At 41.4% G+C, this 20034-nt stretch overlaps 1 protein-coding gene across 2 annotated transcripts in view; it reads right to left on the bottom strand.

Moving 5' to 3' along the window:
• med12 (mediator complex subunit 12) overlaps positions 1 to 20034 on the bottom strand; it is a 37546-nt gene that overhangs the window by 7494 nt on the left and 10018 nt on the right. The window contains exons 11-42 of one of the 2 annotated variants that reach the window (XM_057348861.1): positions 19482 to 19613; positions 19257 to 19383; positions 18935 to 19164; positions 18787 to 18846; positions 18516 to 18689; positions 15628 to 15772; positions 14318 to 14436; positions 14018 to 14161; positions 12751 to 12914; positions 12523 to 12654; positions 12211 to 12438; positions 11928 to 12072; positions 11129 to 11249; positions 9874 to 9984; positions 9622 to 9735; positions 9199 to 9362; positions 8441 to 8620; positions 7940 to 8011; positions 7652 to 7833; positions 7370 to 7531; positions 6624 to 6735; positions 6365 to 6454; positions 6157 to 6266; positions 5927 to 6062; positions 5705 to 5854; positions 5275 to 5634; positions 5053 to 5194; positions 4744 to 4964; positions 4107 to 4178; positions 3763 to 3983; positions 3488 to 3680; positions 3140 to 3367 (exon numbers count right to left, since the gene is read on the bottom strand). In XM_057348861.1, coding sequence (XP_057204844.1) covers positions 3140 to 3367; positions 3488 to 3680; positions 3763 to 3983; positions 4107 to 4178; positions 4744 to 4964; positions 5053 to 5194; positions 5275 to 5634; positions 5705 to 5854; positions 5927 to 6062; positions 6157 to 6266; positions 6365 to 6454; positions 6624 to 6735; positions 7370 to 7531; positions 7652 to 7833; positions 7940 to 8011; positions 8441 to 8620; positions 9199 to 9362; positions 9622 to 9735; positions 9874 to 9984; positions 11129 to 11249; positions 11928 to 12072; positions 12211 to 12438; positions 12523 to 12654; positions 12751 to 12914; positions 14018 to 14161; positions 14318 to 14436; positions 15628 to 15772; positions 18516 to 18689; positions 18787 to 18846; positions 18935 to 19164; positions 19257 to 19383; positions 19482 to 19613 — 4941 coding nt within the window. Of the gene's footprint in view, positions 1 to 3139; positions 3368 to 3487; positions 3681 to 3762; positions 3984 to 4106; positions 4179 to 4743; positions 4965 to 5052; positions 5195 to 5274; positions 5635 to 5704; positions 5855 to 5926; positions 6063 to 6156; positions 6267 to 6364; positions 6455 to 6623; positions 6736 to 7369; positions 7532 to 7651; positions 7834 to 7939; positions 8012 to 8440; positions 8621 to 9198; positions 9363 to 9621; positions 9736 to 9873; positions 9985 to 11128; positions 11250 to 11927; positions 12073 to 12210; positions 12439 to 12522; positions 12655 to 12750; positions 12915 to 14017; positions 14162 to 14317; positions 14437 to 15627; positions 15773 to 18515; positions 18693 to 18786; positions 18847 to 18934; positions 19165 to 19256; positions 19384 to 19481; positions 19614 to 20034 lie in introns of both variants that reach the window. The other variant, XM_057348860.1, reaches the window with a different exon arrangement.

Here is a 20034-nt window from a genome sequence, read left to right on the forward strand (position 1 = left end):
GGATCGAAATCATTCACACAATCATGCAAACAAAGGTTAAATCTCCCACTAATGGGGAGAAAAAATAGGAGTAGCAGTAAAAATAATAACCATAACAATAAAAAACAAATGAATTTGCAAAAGGGTGAAATATTCTGTTACATCAATATCACTTTAAGCATATAAACCCCTAACCCCTTAAAAAAAAAAGTAAATCAAAAAGAGGCAAATGGCCTAATATGCGTTGTCTAGAACCATTTAGTTTTCTTTCATATCAGTAACGTTATTCATAGCAGAAAGTAACACTAATGCAACTATCAAAAGTTAATTCATCAGTCTTTTACCGTTTCCTGAAGGATTTTGGTTTCTACATAGGCCATAGCGTCTTCTGGGCTCTGAAACCGTCTCTCAGTACCGTTGTGTTTGACACGAAGTCGTGCTGGGTATGAGAGGCAATAACGGACATCGTCTCGTCCCCGGAGCAGCCTCTTAACCTCACTGAATGCACACCTGGCTTGCGCGACTCTAGGGGGATAATGCGGGAAGATCGAGATGGGGGTTCCTTTAAACTGAAGAGGACCAAAGTCTCTGGCAAGCCGAAGCACCAACACGCAGTCTTGGTAGTGATGTACTTTAGCCACAATAACACGCGGTCTGCCGTCTGGTTGACTTGTTCGGAGAGCCGTGCGTGATCTGTCGATCATAATGTCGCTGTCCATCTTCAAAACTTCTTTCAATAATTTGGACACCGCTGCTGGATTACTTGAGGCTGGGGTCTCTGGAACATTCAAAATCCGGATGTTGAACGCCTCATTCTTCCCTCCATGTCGTGATTTTTATCCCGTAGACTAGTTATATCAGCCTCGAGTTTTCCCACCTTAGTTTGCAGCACGGTCACTTCATCGGAACATGACGATAATCCGCGTTCCATTTCGGATATAGTCGTTTTCATCACGTCCACTTCGGAGCGGATTACTGCAGTGTTATTCGCGAGTTCCGCCTTTACTGCATGCAGTTCAGATTTAACCGCCTCAAATTCCTCAGCTGACACATTCTTAAGTTCAGACTGGCGCAGAGCCGCGATATCCTCGTTCAGCCGCGATATCCTCTCTCAGCCGCGATATCCTCTCTCAGCCGCGATATCCTCTCTCAGCCGCGATATCCTCTTTCAGCGAGGAAAGAATTTCGGCCTTCAGACCCGCCGCCTCTATTTGCTTTCCACCATCGTCTTTAGTGGGCGATGAACTCGAGCTCGCGGATTTAGGCCCCGTAGAAGCCGTGCCTCCCGTAAATTTGTACTTTCGCAAGTTATTGGCCATCGATGCAGGAGTATCAGACCCAAACGCGAAAGAAACAAATATAAAACAATAATTCGTAGCCTTTTGTGGTTAAAGGGTGCCCGACTTTTAAACCAAATTTCCGCGGAGCACTAGTAATGTTATGTTCGTGAATGAATCGTTCTTTTTGAATGAATCTTTTAAGTGAACGAATCGTTCTCGTTCACGAAATGCAGTGACTCGGTCGTAGTTCTCGTTCACTGAAATCTCTCCCTCGAGCACAGAGTGCTTCTTGCCTTAAAAGAGTGTCTAAAGCACGAGCCAATGGCGTTCGAGCGTGAGCTTTGACAGAGCATATGATTGGTTGAATGTACTGAACGACTGTACTGTACTGAACGTATCCCTGTTCTTAATTGGCCAGCAAACTCCCCTGACCTTAACGTATTGACGTTGACGTATTGTGAAGAGGAAGATGCGATATGCCAGACCCAACAATGCAGAAGAGCTGAAGGCCACTATCAGAGCAACCTGGCCTCTCATAACACCTGAGCAGTGCCACAGACTGATCTACTCCATGCCACGCCGCATTGCTGCAGTAATTCAGGCAAAAGGAGCCCCAACTAAGTATTGAGTGCTGTACATGCTCATACTTTTCATGTTCATACTTTTCAGTTGGCCAAGATTTCTAAAAATCCTTTCTTTGTATTGGTCTAATTTTTTTCTAATTTTCTGAGATACTGAATTTGGGATTTTCATTAGTTGTCAGTTATAATCATCAAATTAAAAGAAATAAACATTTGAAATATATCAGTCTGTGTGTAATGAATGAATATAATATACAAGTTTCACTTTTTGAATGGAATTAGTGAAATAAATCAACTTTTTGAAGATATTCTAATTATATGACCAGCACCTGTATATGATTTGTTAAATGTGTGGAGCAGGTAATTATATCTGCATGGTGTGTGCGAACAAAGCTTTTGCTTTTATGGATGCAGAACATGTTATGTCATTCCACAGCTCTAGACTTCATCCATCAGTTTTTCTGAAGTCTGCACCGTTTTAGACAAGAAAATAATATGATTTAGTTGACCAATGACATCAGCTAAGGGGCGGGGCTTGTGCTCATGAAGGCTCTTAAAGAGGAGTCGATTCCTTTAATGGAATCGATTCCAACCTTTGTGTAAAAAGTTATTTTTCCTAATGAAAGTATAGCATTGTTTGTTATAAGCATGTATTTATATAATCATACTTACAATACTTCCAGATTATGACACATTCATGACACTTAAACAAATAGTTTGTCATTGCTAATACTGCTGTCGTTTGCCTGTTGCTTTTATTAAATATGAGAAATCAGGCGATTTTAAAACACTACCATTGGTTTGAGCTACTCAACGAAATGCGCCTCTTCACTGAACTAGTCAGTCATCTGACATGTCGTTCGTGAACGAGGAGCTGCTGACCGAATGAATTAGAGAAAGCATGCCAATCGCTCAATACAGCCCGTGAGTCACTCTCGTTCGCAACAACAACAGAATATGATATATTGTAGCGTAATATACATTACAATAATACAAACACGTTATTCAAATTACTTGTGCTACATATAAGACACAATTTTTCGCCACCTACTGGCGCATGCATGTAATATATGATGAAATGGTCACTGAACGAATCAGTGAACGAGTCTGAACGAATCATTTTGGCGAACGAACTGAAAAATAACGCATCGCTCAAATGAATCAAAATTCCCATCACTACTATGTGCATTTTGAGGGTTCATTTTCATAAAACAACTTAACATTTCTACTGCCTGATGTTTGTGATGCATTAACATTTGAGAGACACACTCCACATGTGATCATTGGGGGTGGTCTTACCATGGGCTGCTGTGGGGGCAGAGGCTGCATGCCCAGGGCCTGATTGGGTGGCTGGGCTGTTGGCACCTGTTGCTGTTGAACTTGCTGCTGAACCTGCTGGTGCTGCTGCTGTTGGACCTGCTGCTGCTGTTGCACCTGTTGCTGAACCTGCTGCTGCTGTTGCACCTGCTGCTGAACCTGCTGCTGCTGTTGCACCTGTTGCTGAACCTGCTGCTGCTGTTGCACCTGCTGTTGTAAACCAAAACAAATGCATGCTCAGATCATCGCAGCATTCAGAGATTGTGAGTCGCAGACAACGTAAAAGACAAATGATATTATTTCATAATGATAAGGAGTTTGTGTACGTACTCTGAGAGTGGAATGCTGTCTTATAATCTGCTGTTGTTGCTGCTGGGCTTGTTGTTGTTGTTGTTGTTGTTGTTGTTGTTGCTGCTGCTGCTGCTGTTGTTCCATCATTTGATTGGGTCTCATGTTGGGGTGCATGTGACCTTGAGCCATGTTGTGCATCATAGTTGCCGGCTGCATTGACTGATGGGAAAACCTGGTAGACGAATAGTCCAAGTTAAGTTTTTTTTTCCAATTACGTGATCTGTGAATTACATTACAAGTTGTGTGTGACTCACCTTTGTGAGTTTTGCATTGATTGTGCGTATGCTGCGGGAGCCTGCTGAAGGACGTAGCCGCTGGGTCTCTGCTGCATCTGCCTGAGGGGGTCCACCATGCCTGTGTTGGTACCGGGATGAGCTCCCTGGAAGCCCAGGTTACCGTATGAGTTAGGACCCATTGCGGCTGTCTGAGAGGGGTGCGGCTGCATTCCTATGTGTGGCCCGTAAGACGTGTAGCCCTGGAGAAAAGTCACCATAGCATGCTTTCTGTTAGTGTAGTTCATTTTCACACCAATCGATATGGCAAACAAGATGAAATGTGGTACGATGAGGTCAGTGGTTAAATATGAACGAATACTTGCCTGTGCCGGCTGCATGGAGCCGTACTGCTGATTAGGTGCCACCGGTCTCATCTGCTGTAAATGATTTTGATTCTGAAAATATGAAACAACCTTGAATGCCTCCCTTCTGAATTAAACAGGAACGTCACTCAACAACAAGGACAAGAGTTCTATGGGCATACTGTGTCAAAACACAAGACTGTGACATTAAAGGGACTGTTCACCCAAAAATAGAAATTTGGCAGAATGCTTGTAACCAAACAGTTCTTGGCCACCATTAACTACCATAGTGGAAAAAATAGCTTCGTTCTGTTAAACACAAAAGAAGATATTTTGAATAATGTAGGAAAGCAGACAATTCTGGGGCTCCATTGACAATGGTATGTGATTTTTTCCTACTATGGTAGTCAATGGTGCCCCAGAACCATTTGGCTACAAACATTTTTCAAAATATCTCTCTGTGTTCATCAGAACAAAGACATTTATACAGATTTGGAACTCGAAAGTGAGTAAATGATGACAGAATTTTCATTTTTGGGTGAACTGTCCCCTTTAAAGCATCTCTTCTGATGCCTAAATATGCCCAAATAGGCACACAAAAAGGAAAATAAGGTATGTGTTTTTGGTCTGGGGTCTTTATCAGTAAAACCAGACTCACCAGTCTGACCTGTAGATGGTGACGCAGAATCTGGCCCTGTGGCATGCTAGGTGGGGGTTTATAGCCTGGTACCTGGTATGGCTTCTCCATCGCCATCATGCCGCCCATTGTACCAGGCATATTGGTCATCATATTTGGGTAATTGGGACGTGTCTGCATGATTTTGCTCATATGACCCATGGGACCCCTGGGACGGATGGGGGGCTCCAAACCGGGGCCACCTTAGACAAAGCAATAACAAGGATAGGTATAAAAAGCGTTGCTTTTATCGCACAATCCTGAGAGAAAAAATGAAGGGATGCGTCCCACCTGGTGGTAGAGGTTGGTTCTGGGGATACATGGTCATTGAACCCGGGTATCCCATCCTGTAAGTAACCTGGCCCATGTTCATAAAATCAGTGCCCATGCCCGGCGGGTACTGCATCACTGCTGGATTATGAGGCTTGTAGTCCTAAAATCAGAAGGAATACAAATATTTGTTCAAGTCTATAAACTCATTCATGTATACATTATCTAGCCAAAAAAAGTTACCTCTTGCTTATTCGACGATGCTGGTTTCTTTTTCTTTTTCTTCTTATTGGGGTCGGGTGCCACACTGGAAACGCTCTTTTCTGGCTTCCCCGTATCCACCTTCTTGTCCGGTTCAGGTGCCATGGGTGTGGGAGGCTCCTCCTCCTCCGGGGGCAAGGGGAGGGGCTCCAGATAGTAACTGCGTGGTTTGGGCTTAAGGTGGGTGTGGTATAACAGAAGCCGCTGTTGCTCCTCAAACTTTGTGACTTTACGGTCGACCCGCACGGTTCCGAACCAGCCCCAGGAGAGCGGAGCAGAGTGCTTCAGCCCTTCAAACACATCCCATGGAGAAATCTTCTGCTTCGTTGACACCTGAAGACCCTGCGTGTCATAAAGAACAAAAGGTAAGAAGCTGATTGGACGCCAGCAATAACTTGAAAGTGATATTTACCTCTTTTTCAAATCCAGCAATTTTGTTGCCCTTGGTGTCTATGAGCGAGCCCTGGGGCTCACACGTGATGACATCGCGCGTCTGCTTGGGTAGAGGCAGCAGCTGTCGCACTTTCTCCAAGCTCTCAGACTGACGGTCGCCAAGTTCCTTCTGTAAAGCCAAACAGAATATGAATGGTTTTATATTCTCCAAAAAAAAGCTTTTTTAGGATCTCTGTCTCACCCTGAGCTTCTTGACCAGATTCATATAAGCCCTCTTATTCTCCTCCATGCTGCCCTGAGAGATGCTGGACATGTCGGCTGCCAGAGTGCCGTTGATCAACACGCTCAGCATGTCTAAAACTGTCGTGAAGAGCTCACTAATGGGGAAAAGGAGGTGAAAAATGACAAAACATTAAGAATCATCTGCTATGATCATTACTAAGATCGACCGAGGGCTGTGTCACATCTCACTTGTTAGACTGCATGTCCACTGTGCCGCTGCTGATGATGTCAAGCAGAAGCACCGCCCACTCTGTCGTCTGCTGCGTGCTGCGCTGCACCGTATCGAACATCCCGCCCACCTAGATCACGTGACAGGAAGTACCAAAAAAAAACATGAGCGAGTTCAACTGATTATTAAGTTGCGTCTCATATCTCATCTTTCTCAAAAGCTACACACCAGATTGAGTCGGAGCTTCAAGGCCTCGTGCATCATCTGCTTGGCCTTGCAGTCGTCCTGGTACTGATCCTCACGCCAGTTCGTCACAATCTGACGAGTGAATGCATCATATCAGTTTAAAGAGAGTGTTCACTGTATTACAGCTCACACTTATAATTGCTAACACAGGGTCAATGTATATTTTTTCAGATAACCTGGCCTTAATTGTAACGTCGGGTTAAGTGTAGTGCGTACGTGAAGGGTGGGCTTGGTGTGATACCTGCTGTACTTGACTGTAGAGGGATGTAAGAAGACCTTCTCTCTGCTCATCCTGTCCTTTGAGACATGTCAGCACCAGAGATAAAAAGGGCTGCTGACTCAGGAGAGACATACTGAAGAAATACAAAAGAGGAAGACATTTAGCATAGTAAACACATGATAAAAGGAGCAATGTGGAGCTTTTAGCGGCATCAAGTGGTGAGGTTGTGTATTGCAACCAACGGCTCACTCCGCCCCTCCCTTTCGAAGCACTATGGCAGCTGACACAGAACTTAGACGTCGTCACGTTTTTGCTTCTTTGCCGAAGGAGATAACATATTTATGAAATGCTTGTCTGTTTACGGCTACTGTAGAAACAACATTGTGAATTCCATGCAAGGGGACCCACGGTGTATGTAGATAGAAACCGCTCATTCTAAGGTAATAAAAACATAACGCTTCATTATGTAAGGTGTTTATACACCTCTGAACACATAGTTATGGATGTTATAGTACAGTAATTAAAAAAATAGTAAAGAAAAACAAATATGAGCTTGCTGCAATGCATTCTGCTATCGTTTAGTGCACAAAGAACACAAGCAATGCTGCTGTAGAGTTCGGTCTTACAAATCAGTGTTTTTTGTCCACCGAAAGCACACTAGAATGTTGACTGGATAGGCATCTCACTAGGTTGTGGAGTACAGCTTTTGAATATCCGCTCACTACAGAAAACACCAGTGCTACAGAACAGAGTAAGAAGTTGAGCACCTTTTCTGTTTCTGCCGATCTCTCTCTTTACGTGAGGACGGTCCGAGATGCTGACCCTTCTCCAGCTCCTCGCCTGCAGCCTTCAGCACGTGACCCTGTACCGACGTGTGCAGCTTAGCTATCAGAGGAGCCACTAACCACACACCTGAACGCTCGGACGAACTACAGGAAGCACACACACAAGATTTCAAAAACACATGTTGTATTAAGACAAGAGGAACTGTCAAAATCACATCAGCTTGATCAAACTGAAAAGAAATAAGAACACAGAGTCTGGCACACCTGAGCACAGGTTTGAGTTTACTGGAACTGTTGCTATTGGAGACGGAGCTCCCCGAAACCGCAGAGCCATTCCATGTGGGGTTGCTGGAGTTCATCTCGGCAGACTTTTGGAAAACCTCAATGGTGGCCTTGGCGATGTTCTCCAGTAGAGAATGTGCTTGAGGTGTGTTCAGATAATGATCCTATAATAGATGTGTTAAGTTATAACAGCATAGTATAAACATTAACCTAAAACCATTTATAAAGATTATCATCCTCCCCAAACCCACCCGTGCGTCAGTGACTTACATTATTTGTGACTTGCTTGATCATGAGTTGGAGCTCAAGAGAGGACTGTCTCATGGTCCACTGATCCATGTTCTGTAAGCAGGAGAACAGACGGCACATGGAGAGAATGCTTTTAATCTTTAGCGCTCCGGCGGGATATTAAATGTACGGGGTCTTGAAGATGAAAAATGAGCTACTGCGAGCCGCACACAAATCATGTATGGCTTAAAGGCTTAGAGGTGTGAAATGAATCATTAAGGCTGGAGAAATGAGCCTCTCCTGCTATATAGTGCTCTTTCATCACTGACTCCAGTAACAAAGCTGTCTGGTGTTTGAAACAAAACTCCCCACACACTGGTCTATATGCGAGATGATTTCTTAAAAACTGTAAACCGAGTGTTATTACCACGAATCCTCACCTCAACCGACAGAACACCATCTGATCTACTAACAACCGTTTGTATCTACAGGAGAAGCTCAGTGTAGATGGAGGTAGATGTTGTGGTTGTGAGTGTGTTTGACCTGTAAGATGCGTTTGATCCGCTGTCTCTGAGGATTCTCGCCCTCTTCACTGTCCAGCTGTCTGTGTGGGTAACAGATGAGCTGCAGGAGCCGCTGGGCCTGTATGTCAACCAGCACTGGATCCTGTAGAGCACTGCTGTCCTCCGACAGAGACTTCAGACAACGCTCACCAACCCACTCCTGAAACACACACACACACCTTTGCTGTAGTTATATCCAACGGCATTCAGCAGAAATATTAGGGATGTAATGGTTCACAGTGAGACGGTAAAAAAATCGATTACGATTGACGATTCAAGTCAGTTGAGATGTTAAATGAATCGCAATACATGTTTTGAACAGCAGGGGCCGCTGTGTTTACTGCAATCTTGGAAAACGTGGATATGCTGATATTTCTTACATGTAAAAAAATCCTAGAAAAGCACAGTTTTAGTTTGTTTATATTAAAGTGACTTTTGTATTATTTGGATTTTTATTTCATTTGAGTTTTCGTTATTCGACATAAAATATATTTTTCTTTTACAAAGAAATGTGCAGTATTTGAGAAATAATAAAAGGGCAGTGGTTCATTTCCAATTCGTCTCAACTCCTTTTGTAAAAACAAATTGTGAATCGCACCGCGAGCCAAGTGAATCGTTACATCCCTAAGAAATATAATAGAAAAATGTGTCACGCTTGGCCACGTGAGGTCACACCCTCCATTTTAAACATGAATATAACAATGACTACGAGAAAGAGTCCAATGCTTGAATATTTACCTGTTGACAGATGCTCTTCAGCACATACTTGGCATAAACAACTAGACTGGCTGTTTCAATAGACACATTACGGCCTCCAGATTTTTTGGAGCCCATGTCATCCTCTCCGATGTCGTCCAGGCCGGCAGGGTGGGAGAACCCTGAACCCTTCAGCTCAGCATCTCCTAAAAACAAAACCAAGAAAGTGCCAATGATGATGTCATATTGGATCCCCTTCTCTCCAAGTCACATTTCTCTGGATTTCTTTTATTTTCTGGATTACTCTAACAAAAAATGAACACTATTCTTATAAAAAAGATAATACAACACATGCTTACAAGGCACAATACGCAATTTCACCACTAGGGGTCGCAAACAATATCAAATGCGAGTGTGGAATGAAGGGAGTTATTAAAGAACTAAAATAACAACAATCCATCTTACCCAGCATGAAAACAGCTTTCAAAACTGCAAAAACTGCTCCCACCACTATGCTGTTCTGAGAGGCGGCCAGCAGGTGGCGATCACAAGATGACCTGATGCCCACTCTGGATTTATCTGCGGACAGATGCACCAACTCATCTCTGGACATTTATAAAAGTGACGTGAAAGCCTTAAACAGCGTTTTACTCCTGAATTGTGGTTAGGTTGTATGTCCAAATTCATCTACGTGGGCTGTGTAGGGAAGAGTTTTACCTGATTTGGTGCCATCTTGAGGACAAGGGTTACGCTGTGGGGTTCTGAACAGATGAAGCAGGATCCTACACGTCAATCTGGCTCCAGGTTCAGAATCCTGTTCGCTACAGGCTGCACACACGCACAAACATGTCACAAACCAGCCATATCCAGTCTCCCGTTTCATAAAAGGCACAAGCCTGAGAACATGACCCCATGAGGTCTGGCTCACAGCTGTGTGAACAAAGTATAAACAATTAAATGAGTACTCGAGAGTACTGCAGACCACCAGACGGACCACCTGTGACTCAAAGGAGCCGAACGACAGGCAAAAAAAATCTATAAATAGTCTATAAATCAGTTAGTCTATAAATCAATTAGTTCACCTAAAAAAACAAACCTTCTGTCATCAATGACTCATCCAGAATGAAATTAAATAGCTACAGTTTTTAGTAAAAAAATTAAAAAACTTTTATGAAGTTTAACATGCTTAATAGAAAAATCACATACATTTTTTGACATCGACGATACTCGCAAAAACACTAAACAAATATTTTCGCACATTTATACATTTCGGTATTATTACTCGTGAGCTCAAAACAACAGTTTAACATAACAGTTAGCCGTCCAAAACTTCAGAAGTGTACAGTACATTTGATCGTTTTTGTCTTTTATGACCGTCCTCACGAACCAAGTTCCAGGCATAGTCACCCATCATCCCACCTTGCCTGTATTACAGAAATTTCTAGAATTTTCTGAAAGTGACAACTGGAACATTTTCTGGAAATATTTCTGCTTTATCATTAACCTTTGGTGTTTGGAGCACTTTGGACATACTGTGAGAGGCTTACATCTCCGGCTTTAAAGTGACATGAAAGGTGTAAAATGTAACTATTTGTTAAATATAACAACATAATGTGGCACATTCACCAAATGACGAATTAATGGCGAAGCATACGTCTACTCACGAAAATACAACTTTATGCACACATGCCCTTCTGCCGGTCACTTCTGAACGCCTTCCATCTCTCACCGCTGCCCTGAATAGCTCCTTGTGTGAAGAGCCAATCAGAGACAGCGAGTGCCGTACCACACACCTGTGATGCTAAAGATGGAGCTGCCCGGTGTGGTCAGACATCAAACACACAGGCAGTTAATATTGAATCTGAACTATATGAGGCAAGTGTGAAAAACCAAATAGCCTGACTGTGCGGTTTATGGCAGGTGTGTGTGGAATGCTGGGACATGAAAAGCGCCGTTGATCAGAGAGTCGTACCTGCGTTCAGGAGGGAGGGGATGGCCACGCAGCGCACCAGATCTTCCAGTAGCAAACACTGGCGAGCTATCAGGATGGCGACGAACGTCGCCAGGGAGTCGTGAAAAGACAGGTCGCTCACCTGTCCCAATAAAACAAGAATCGTCACTTGCTAAAAATGTCTGCACTGCAAAAAATGACATTCTTACTAAGAATTTTTGTCTCGTTTTTAGTGAAAATATCTAAAACTTCTTAAATCAATATACAATTACTTGACAAGACGTCTTGTTTTATGAGAAAGAAGGTAAGAATTAAGTAAGTTTATGGTAAAAACAAGCAAAAAAATCTGTCCATGGAGTGAGAAGATTAAACTTGAATTTAGTTTGACCTTTTTCTCACGTACCCAATTCAAGTTTATTTTTCTCACCCCATGGACATGCTTGTTTTTACCATAAACTTACTTAATTCTTATATTATTTTTCATAAAACTTTTCTTGTCAAGTAATTGTATTTTGATTTAAGAATGTTTAGATATTTGAACTACAAAACAAGAAAAAGAATGTCATTTTTTTGCAGTGTGGTGCAGTCAGTCTGGATGATGATGCAACGAGTGGCAAAAGTCAGCAAGAAAAGCATTTCAACGTGATGTGTTAGCACTACCAGACACTCTGTAATGATGTGAATAACTAAGTAGAATATTTAGTCAAACACAAAACATTCTTACAAAAATAAACGTGATCAGGTTTAAAGCTGCACAATATTAAATAAGTTTATATTTGGAGCAGACCCTAGAAACAACGCATGGAAGGTGTGGACTCACGTCAACATTGCAGAGCAGATCGTTGAAGCCGCAGTTGCCGTTGTTTGAGGAGCAGCAGAGAGCTTTGAGAACACCCAGCCACTCGGCACTGAGAGACCGACAGTACGCCGTCAGCTCCGCACACAGGATACCGATATCATTCACCCTGAAACAAACCACACAGCGCTTACTAACCACACGAGAACAGGCGCTGACTCTTAGATGTATGGTTTTTCTGTTAGCAGCAAAAGGTGCTAAAAAAGAATTCTGAGTTGATAAAAGTATGTATGAAATGAAAACGGACCTCTCAGGATCGCGGTGGTCCACGCAGACGTCCATAAGCACATTACAAACAAAGCTGTATCGGTTGGCCGGGCTGTCATTGAGGATCTTTCCCACCATAGAGTGGTTGAGATTATGTGCAGTGGGGTTAGCGATGGCATCAATCATAAACACCTGATCCCACAACATGTTTGAGTCCGACGGGTCGATGTTCCAGTAGATGGAGTTCTTCACCTTTGAGCAGAACTCGCTGAGGGAGTTTACACCGAAAACCATTATTGACCAATCGTAATACCAACGTAGAAAGACTAACAGAGATGTTCTGTTTCTTCACCTGAAAATCTCTCCAAACTTGCTCTTCAGGTGACTGCAGGAGGTGTAGAGGTCATACAGATAGGCCAGGATACAGCGTTCAGCTGAAGAACAGTCTGCAGGGTTCACGCCAGACTTCACGACAATCCGCAGCCTGCCGGACAAAAAGAAGGCTTAAACATCACACACCTGACCAGACAATATACATCATGACTGTCCCTTATTAAATGCTAGGATTTAAGTGGCGCACCCATCAAAGACTTGTGCGGTCTGGTCAGGGTTGAGGATGAGGCAGGAGTGGTATCTCCGTAGAACGGCCACGATACACAAACAGAGTCCTGTAGTGTAACTGCCCGCCAGGTTAGAAGATTTCAACAAGAGTTCTGCCTCCACCAGACTCAATTCATTCAGCAGCTACATGACAACACATACTACAGTTATACATCACTATACACACAAATTTCACGTTCACATAATTTGGTTTATACATTAAATAGTATTTTATTAAAAAAGACAAACATACTACTACATTAGTATTCTAAATACAGCTGTCAAACGATTAATCGCATCCAGAATAAAAGTTTGTGTTTAAATAATAAATGTCTGTGAACTGCGTATATTCATTTTGTATTTATAAACACATACATAGCAAGTAAATATTTACATGTATTTATTTATATTTATCAATCATTTAAATTATATACAAATTTTATTAATTTGTATTTTATTTAATCTTTTTTCAAAATTGATGCATATACTGTATCGGTATGTTTTAAATAATAAATACAAAATTAATATGCACAGTACACAGACATATATTATGTAAACAAACTTTAATTCTGGATGCGATTAATCGCGATTAATCGGTTGACAGTCCTAATTCTAAATAATACCACTAAAGCCGCGGTCGGACTTGACTTTGAGCATGTGAAGATCGTTCGGACGGTGGTACGAAAATGAGTGGGCGCGATTCCTCCATTTTTTACATTTCTGTACCAAGAGGTCATGCTGTAATGTTTTGATCTTCTATTGGTCTCGCACTCACGTGAAAATGAGTTGTGCTACGCAGCGAAATATCGTTGGACGGGCTTGCGTTTCCGGTCTGTCGCGTTCGCATGCGTATGAATGAAAGTCAATGGATGGAAAAGTCAAGTGTGACGACGGCTTCATATCGAAATCTAGAGATGCAGCGATGTATCTGCTGCCGATATTTATCAGGCGACTTTTGATCATATCGGCTATAGTGTGAAGGCGGCGGATATAACAAACCGATAATTGATCAACTAACTGTGTAAAAGTTAACGTATATGGCATAATCCAGTCATTTTCTAAAGGAAAATAATTAAATACATAAAAAACAAAAAATGAAATCTGTACAAAATAGTTTGTCAGCCATCCGCCAGAAACATATTATAAATTAAAGCAATGTGCTTCAAAAACCTATAAATTACAGTAAAACCACCATGGTTTTGATTTGCAACAGTAGTAATATTGGTATCAGCAACACTTCCAGGTACCTGTATGGCAAAGTCAATTAGGCCACTTATATTGAGAGAGTATTCCATGAGGTCAAAGATAAACTGGATGTGTTGAACCAGTGGGAGGTGATAGGACATCCCTAAGGCAAAGCTGGTGATCTGTTCCAGAACATTCCTGGACACCTGTCACAAGCAAAGATACACAAATATTTACTCAAATCAGTCAAGTCTTCTGAAAAAAGACAACGAACTTAGCCATTGCCCCTTTAATGGCAATATACCTCCAAGGTCACAAAGTTGAGCAAGCACCAGCGGTTGATGAATGTGAGCTGTACTGACCTGAGAGGTGACCTGGTGCTGATCAAAGTGTGAGAGGTGCTGGAATTTAGAGAAAATGTCTTCGGCGGTGGGGAAAGCTTCTGGTTTACTCCTCTTCCTCTTCTGGCCTTCCTCACCTCCTGCGGACAAACAAAATATACAACTAGACAATAAATAAACAGCACATGGGAAAGCAAACAGGATTTCAGCGAGAAGATGAAACATCATTATTTCTATCCAGGTGCCCTGAACCCCCGGCCATCAGTCCACCGCTGAGGTCACTGTCTGTCAAACGACTTTTTCAATGAAAACCGCCCAGACGGGTGACTTATTCACACAGAGAACCGCCAAGGGGCGACGGGTCAGCGTTCTGTGCTGTGCTTGTCAAGACCAAGGCAGAGCTCAGTCGAGTGAAATAATGAGATGTTCAATTACACTTCAATTAAAAGTAATGCAAACGCGAGGTTGCTCTTTCTGAGCGGGGTCGACAGCCAAGCTAGAATATAATGAGTCAATGACGGCTATTAGTATTGAAATTGGGCTTCGGCGATGAATATTCAATGATGCCAATAGAGGTTCAGCGCTACGATGTGAAAAGTGAAGGGGAGATGAACAGAGAGAGCGGAAGAGAATAACGAAACTTCACACGCTGTATATAAGCTGATCTTTGCGAAATGTCTGATCATTTCGATATTGAGGAAGACTTGCACTTTTTCTGCCCCCACCGAATGCACATGCGTCGAAATGCTCTCGTGAACGCGCACCATAGACTGACAAGACGGAGGAGAATATAGGTTTGTTTTTCGCACATTAAGTATTTTCCTCCCTTCAAAAAAATCCAATTGAGCCACTTTGAGCGGATGGACCAATTTAACCAGGTCTTTAGTACTTTTCTGGACCTTGACAACAACTATAACCATGATGTCTATGAGGAGGCCTGGAAATCTCTCGGATGTCACCTAAAATATCTTTATTTGTGTTCCGAAGATGCCGGGAGGTCTTAAAACATGTTGAACGTCATGTGGGTGAGTAAAATATGAGATGAACTTTTCCTTTAATGACGAATAGTCCTTTTAAAGAACCAAATGTCCCTCCAAAAAGAACTAAAAGGTGACGCAAAATAAGTGTTAATGAGTAATATCAAGGCGCTGACCACAAACTGATTCGTGCTGCATACCACAGCAATGAATGTGAAACCAAACAGCCATTATGTCATTTTCTCTTCTCACAGAATGAGTCATACAGTTAGTCGACTGAATCTGTCCAATGACTAAATGAGGAGGTGAAACCCGTGTGGTTTGTGTGAGAGGGTCAGCTTCTCATCTGCGCACCTGTCTCTGCAGTACTCTTGCGGTTGAGAACTTTCAGGATGTCTTTGGTGATCTTCTTGATGGTGTGTCGGGCCTCGTCTCGCTGTTTGCCGACTCCATACAGAACCACCAGACGCTGGTTACACTCGTGACTTGCGCTCTCCTCCTAAACAACAGTCAGGGTTTAGCGACAGATAGGGCTGTCATGATTATGAAATTTGGCTGACGATTAATTGTCTAATAAATCGTTGCGATTATGACGATTAATTGTCTGTTTTAGAGCTTTGACCTTTAATTCTCATACATTTTTCATTCAGCGATTGAAACGACCATATTGTTCTGAATACAAGACTATGTTTTTTTCTTGGAAATACACATAGGAAAAAATTGGGTCATCATACTTAAGATTTAAGCTTTTACCTGTCAAGAATACAACCGCCAAATACTTGTAAATTAAGTAAATTGATCAGGAGTGAATTGAAGCCACCATTAAAATACTATCAGTCATAGAAAAGCTTCTAGTCTGTTTTTTTCTCACTTGCAAGACTACAATAAAAGTTTACTTCTATGTTAATGAGATTTTGGTAGGCCGGTTTTCACACTGAAATATTATTAAATTGTACTGCAGGTTATTTTTATGGTGATTGTGTTGTGGTGGTACATTTGACACATATTACCATGCTTTAGTTACAATATATACAATAAAATATGCAATATGCAGATGCACTACAGCGCCCCCTAGTGTCTTCTATATAGAGATGTGCAATAATTGCGATGAGACGATTATTTAATAATCGTGACAGCCCTAGCGACAGATTAAGTTTAGCATACTTTATGCCAAATGCAGCCACAAGACCATTTCAAAATTATTTCCAGTTTTTCTCAATTTACAATATATAGGTATGTGTTTAGGTCAAATTATCATTTTTGTTTCATTCTGTGAAGTACTAATAATATTTATCCCAAATTTGAAATAAAAATATTGTTTCTATTTTAATTTATTTGTTAAACTTCAACAGACACTGAACTGGAATGACCACAATACATCTGCTTACATGAAAATGTAGCATGGCGCCTCTTCATTTTTTGTGCATGAAAGTGCATTTCTGAAACATTTCACATACAGACGGCAATATTGTCAAAATGATCCATATTCAGACAGATCCATGAAAATGATCAAAAAAAGACTGCAATATACTTTGTTACACATGCCAGGCCACTAGATGGCGATGTCACTTTGTAAGGAAACATGTACGCGTGACGTCATCATTTTCACAAACACACGTTTTTTTGAAGTTCACACGTAGACCACAACATCGTTTCCAAAAACAAGCACTTTGATTGTTCATCCATCACTGGCCATTCAAATCTAGGGCTGACTAACGATTAGTCGCAACCAGTGTTGGGTGTAACTAGTTACTAAGTAATTAGTTACTGTAATTTAATTACTTTCCCCTTAAAAAAGTAAAGTAAGGGATTACTCTTATTTGTTCTGTAATTAAATTACAGTTACTTCTGGTGTAATTAAACTAAATACTGTGCAATGTATACAATAGTGGAATTGACATTAAAATTCAAAATCTAACTTTAAAATGCATGCATTAATGTATCTTTCTCACATTTGTTATATAAATCAGTTAATAATAAACACTGGTCGCGACTAATTGTTTGCAGAATAAAAGTTTTTGTTTACATAATATATGTGGCTGTACTGTGTATAATAATTATGTAAATATAAAAACACACACATGCATGTATATATTTAAGAAATACTTGCATGTGTATATACATCTTTATTAGGGCTGTCACGATTATTAAATAATCGTCTCATCGCGATTGTTTGACCTCATCGCGATGATTTCGGATCATCGCAATTATCGCACATCTCTATAGAAGACACTAGGGGGAGCTGTAGTGAATCTGCATATTGCATATTTTAGTGTATATATTGTTACTAAAGCATGGTAATACTTGTAAAATGTACCACCACAACACAATCACTTAAAAAAAAACTAAAACATATACAAATTACCTGCAGTACAATTTAATATTATTTAAGCAAATCTCAGTGTGAAAACCAGTCTACCAAAATTTCATTAACACACAAGTTAAATTTTACTGTAGTCTTGCAAGTGAGAAAAAAATTCGATTCCAGGGCCGGCAGGTAACAACTGAGGTGCCCTTGAGCAAGGCACCTTACCCCTACTTACTCCCCGGGCGCTGCAGTGATAGCTGCCCACTGCTCCGGGGGTACGTGTGCTCACCACTTGCTGTGCGTGTGTTCACTACTCTCTGGATGGGTTAAATGCAGAGGTCACATTTCGTTGCCTTGTACTTGTACATGTGCAATGACAATAAAGTTGAATCTAATCTAATATATGATGACCCACTTTTTTCCGATGTATTTCCAAGAAAAAAACATAGTCTTGTATTCAGAACAATATGGTCATTTCAATCGCTGAATCAAAAATGAATGAGAATTAAATGTCAAAGCTCAAAAACAGACAATTAATCGTCATAATCACAATGATTTATTAGACAATTAATCGTCAATCAAATTTCATAATCGTGACAGCCCTAATCTTTATATAACTTATGTTATATATAAATATTTACCATAGAAATATATTTCTTTCTTAAAATTATACATAATCATATTATGTGTATTACTGTATATATACATAATTATTATACACAGTAAACCCACATATGTTATGTAAACAAAAACGTTTATTCTGCACGACTAATCATTAGGCAGCCCTATTCAGATCGTCTTGCCGCAAACACACTTTTGATTCGACCGATCAGGCTTTAATTAAACTGACCCACACACAATGCTAGATAGTTTTTATTGCTAATGATTAACAAAATCACTAAACATTTTCCATCAGTGCTTTGAAAGACCTCACCTGTGGTATGGGGAAGTGGGTAGCGTACTGTATGTGGCGGGGTTGCTCATAAACCATGGGGAAGGCAGGGTCCATGCCCTTATCCTTGGCAGTGTTTTTGCTCTCCTGCTCTGGTGCAGGTTTCTCCGGGGAGGGGCTTCCCTTCGACTCGCAGTGCATTGGAGGGGAGAACATCTGCTGAAGGTTGAGGTAGAAAACAGTCGGTTTAAACCATCTTTCGTTAGTTAAGATGTCACGATAGAAATTACAATGTTCAAATGCTGTCTCCAACCTCATCGAAATTAGCACTGGAGTTGTGATCTATGTCCATTGACTCTGACAGACCAGTATCCTAATAAAAGTAAGTACAATGACATAAGATCACATTCAACCAATTAACCACATCCCAGTATGTCACAACAACATAATTAGCCTCATGCCTCCATCTTAACGCTGCTTCCTGCATCTTGTTCTTTGCGCTCCGATTCGTCGGAAGGCTCTTCGCTGGGGGATCGTGGGCGGGGCAGATGAGAGTCGGAGGACAGGTCGCCGCGTGAGATGAGCGTGCACATGTAGATGTTGTGGGAGAAGACATCGTGACGGATGAGCTCGCAGAAGAGCAGCACGAGATTTGAGAATTCCACCCGCTCGCTCTCGTTTCCAGGCTCAGCTTCACAAACACACAGACATACAGTTATCTCAACATCCCTAAAGCAGCCTGCATATGGCATATCACGTACAGATGATGATAAATAAACTTACTGAGCACAGGGGCCTGTGTGTCCAGAAACTGCAGCAGCACGTCCTGAAACACAGGCAGAGTGGCAGCGGACAAAGAGCCTGATGATACAGAGCCCTTCTCATCCACAACCTCGGACTCTCCACATCTCTACAAACACACAAAGACCAACATCAGAGAAACAGCAGCTAGCTTATGAAAATGTTTTATTTCTACAACGTTAAGGTGAAAGAAGTTTGGCGTTTCACCTCTGCCTCTATTTCAGTCTGTCTCTTCTCCAGGAGTTTGGCCACCACCATGGCTCGATGGGGTCCTGACCTTTTGCAGGATACAGCCCACTCACACAGCAGCGTGACCACCGCATCGTCGTCTGGACTCATCTACAGACACACAAGGATGTTTGAATTTTTTTTACAGATTTGATTTCGAAAGACAAGGATCATAATATGATTTCTAGCTAAAGTAATACATTACAGCTGAGCTTAAAGCTGCAATCCATTGCTTTTGCCTCTCTATAGTCTCTCTATATTTCTTCAAGACATGACATTGCAGGTTACTTCACACATACTTTTCTTTCTGTCAAATTATGTTTTTTTTTCAGAATATTTAAATTTTTCTTTTTAAATGTCACTCACGCTTATTAAATAATTGTCTCATCGGTTTCAGATCATCGCAATTATTGCACATCTCTATAGAAGACACAAGGGGGAGCTGTATTGCCTGCATATTGCATATTTTAGTGTATATACTGTTACTAAAGTATGGTAATACTGGTAAAATGTACCACCACAACCTACCTAC

The sequence above is a fragment of the Triplophysa rosa genome, linkage group LG13 (genome assembly GCF_024868665.1).
Source record: "Triplophysa rosa linkage group LG13, Trosa_1v2, whole genome shotgun sequence".
In the NCBI taxonomy this organism is placed as follows: Eukaryota; Metazoa; Chordata; class Actinopteri; order Cypriniformes; family Nemacheilidae; genus Triplophysa; species Triplophysa rosa.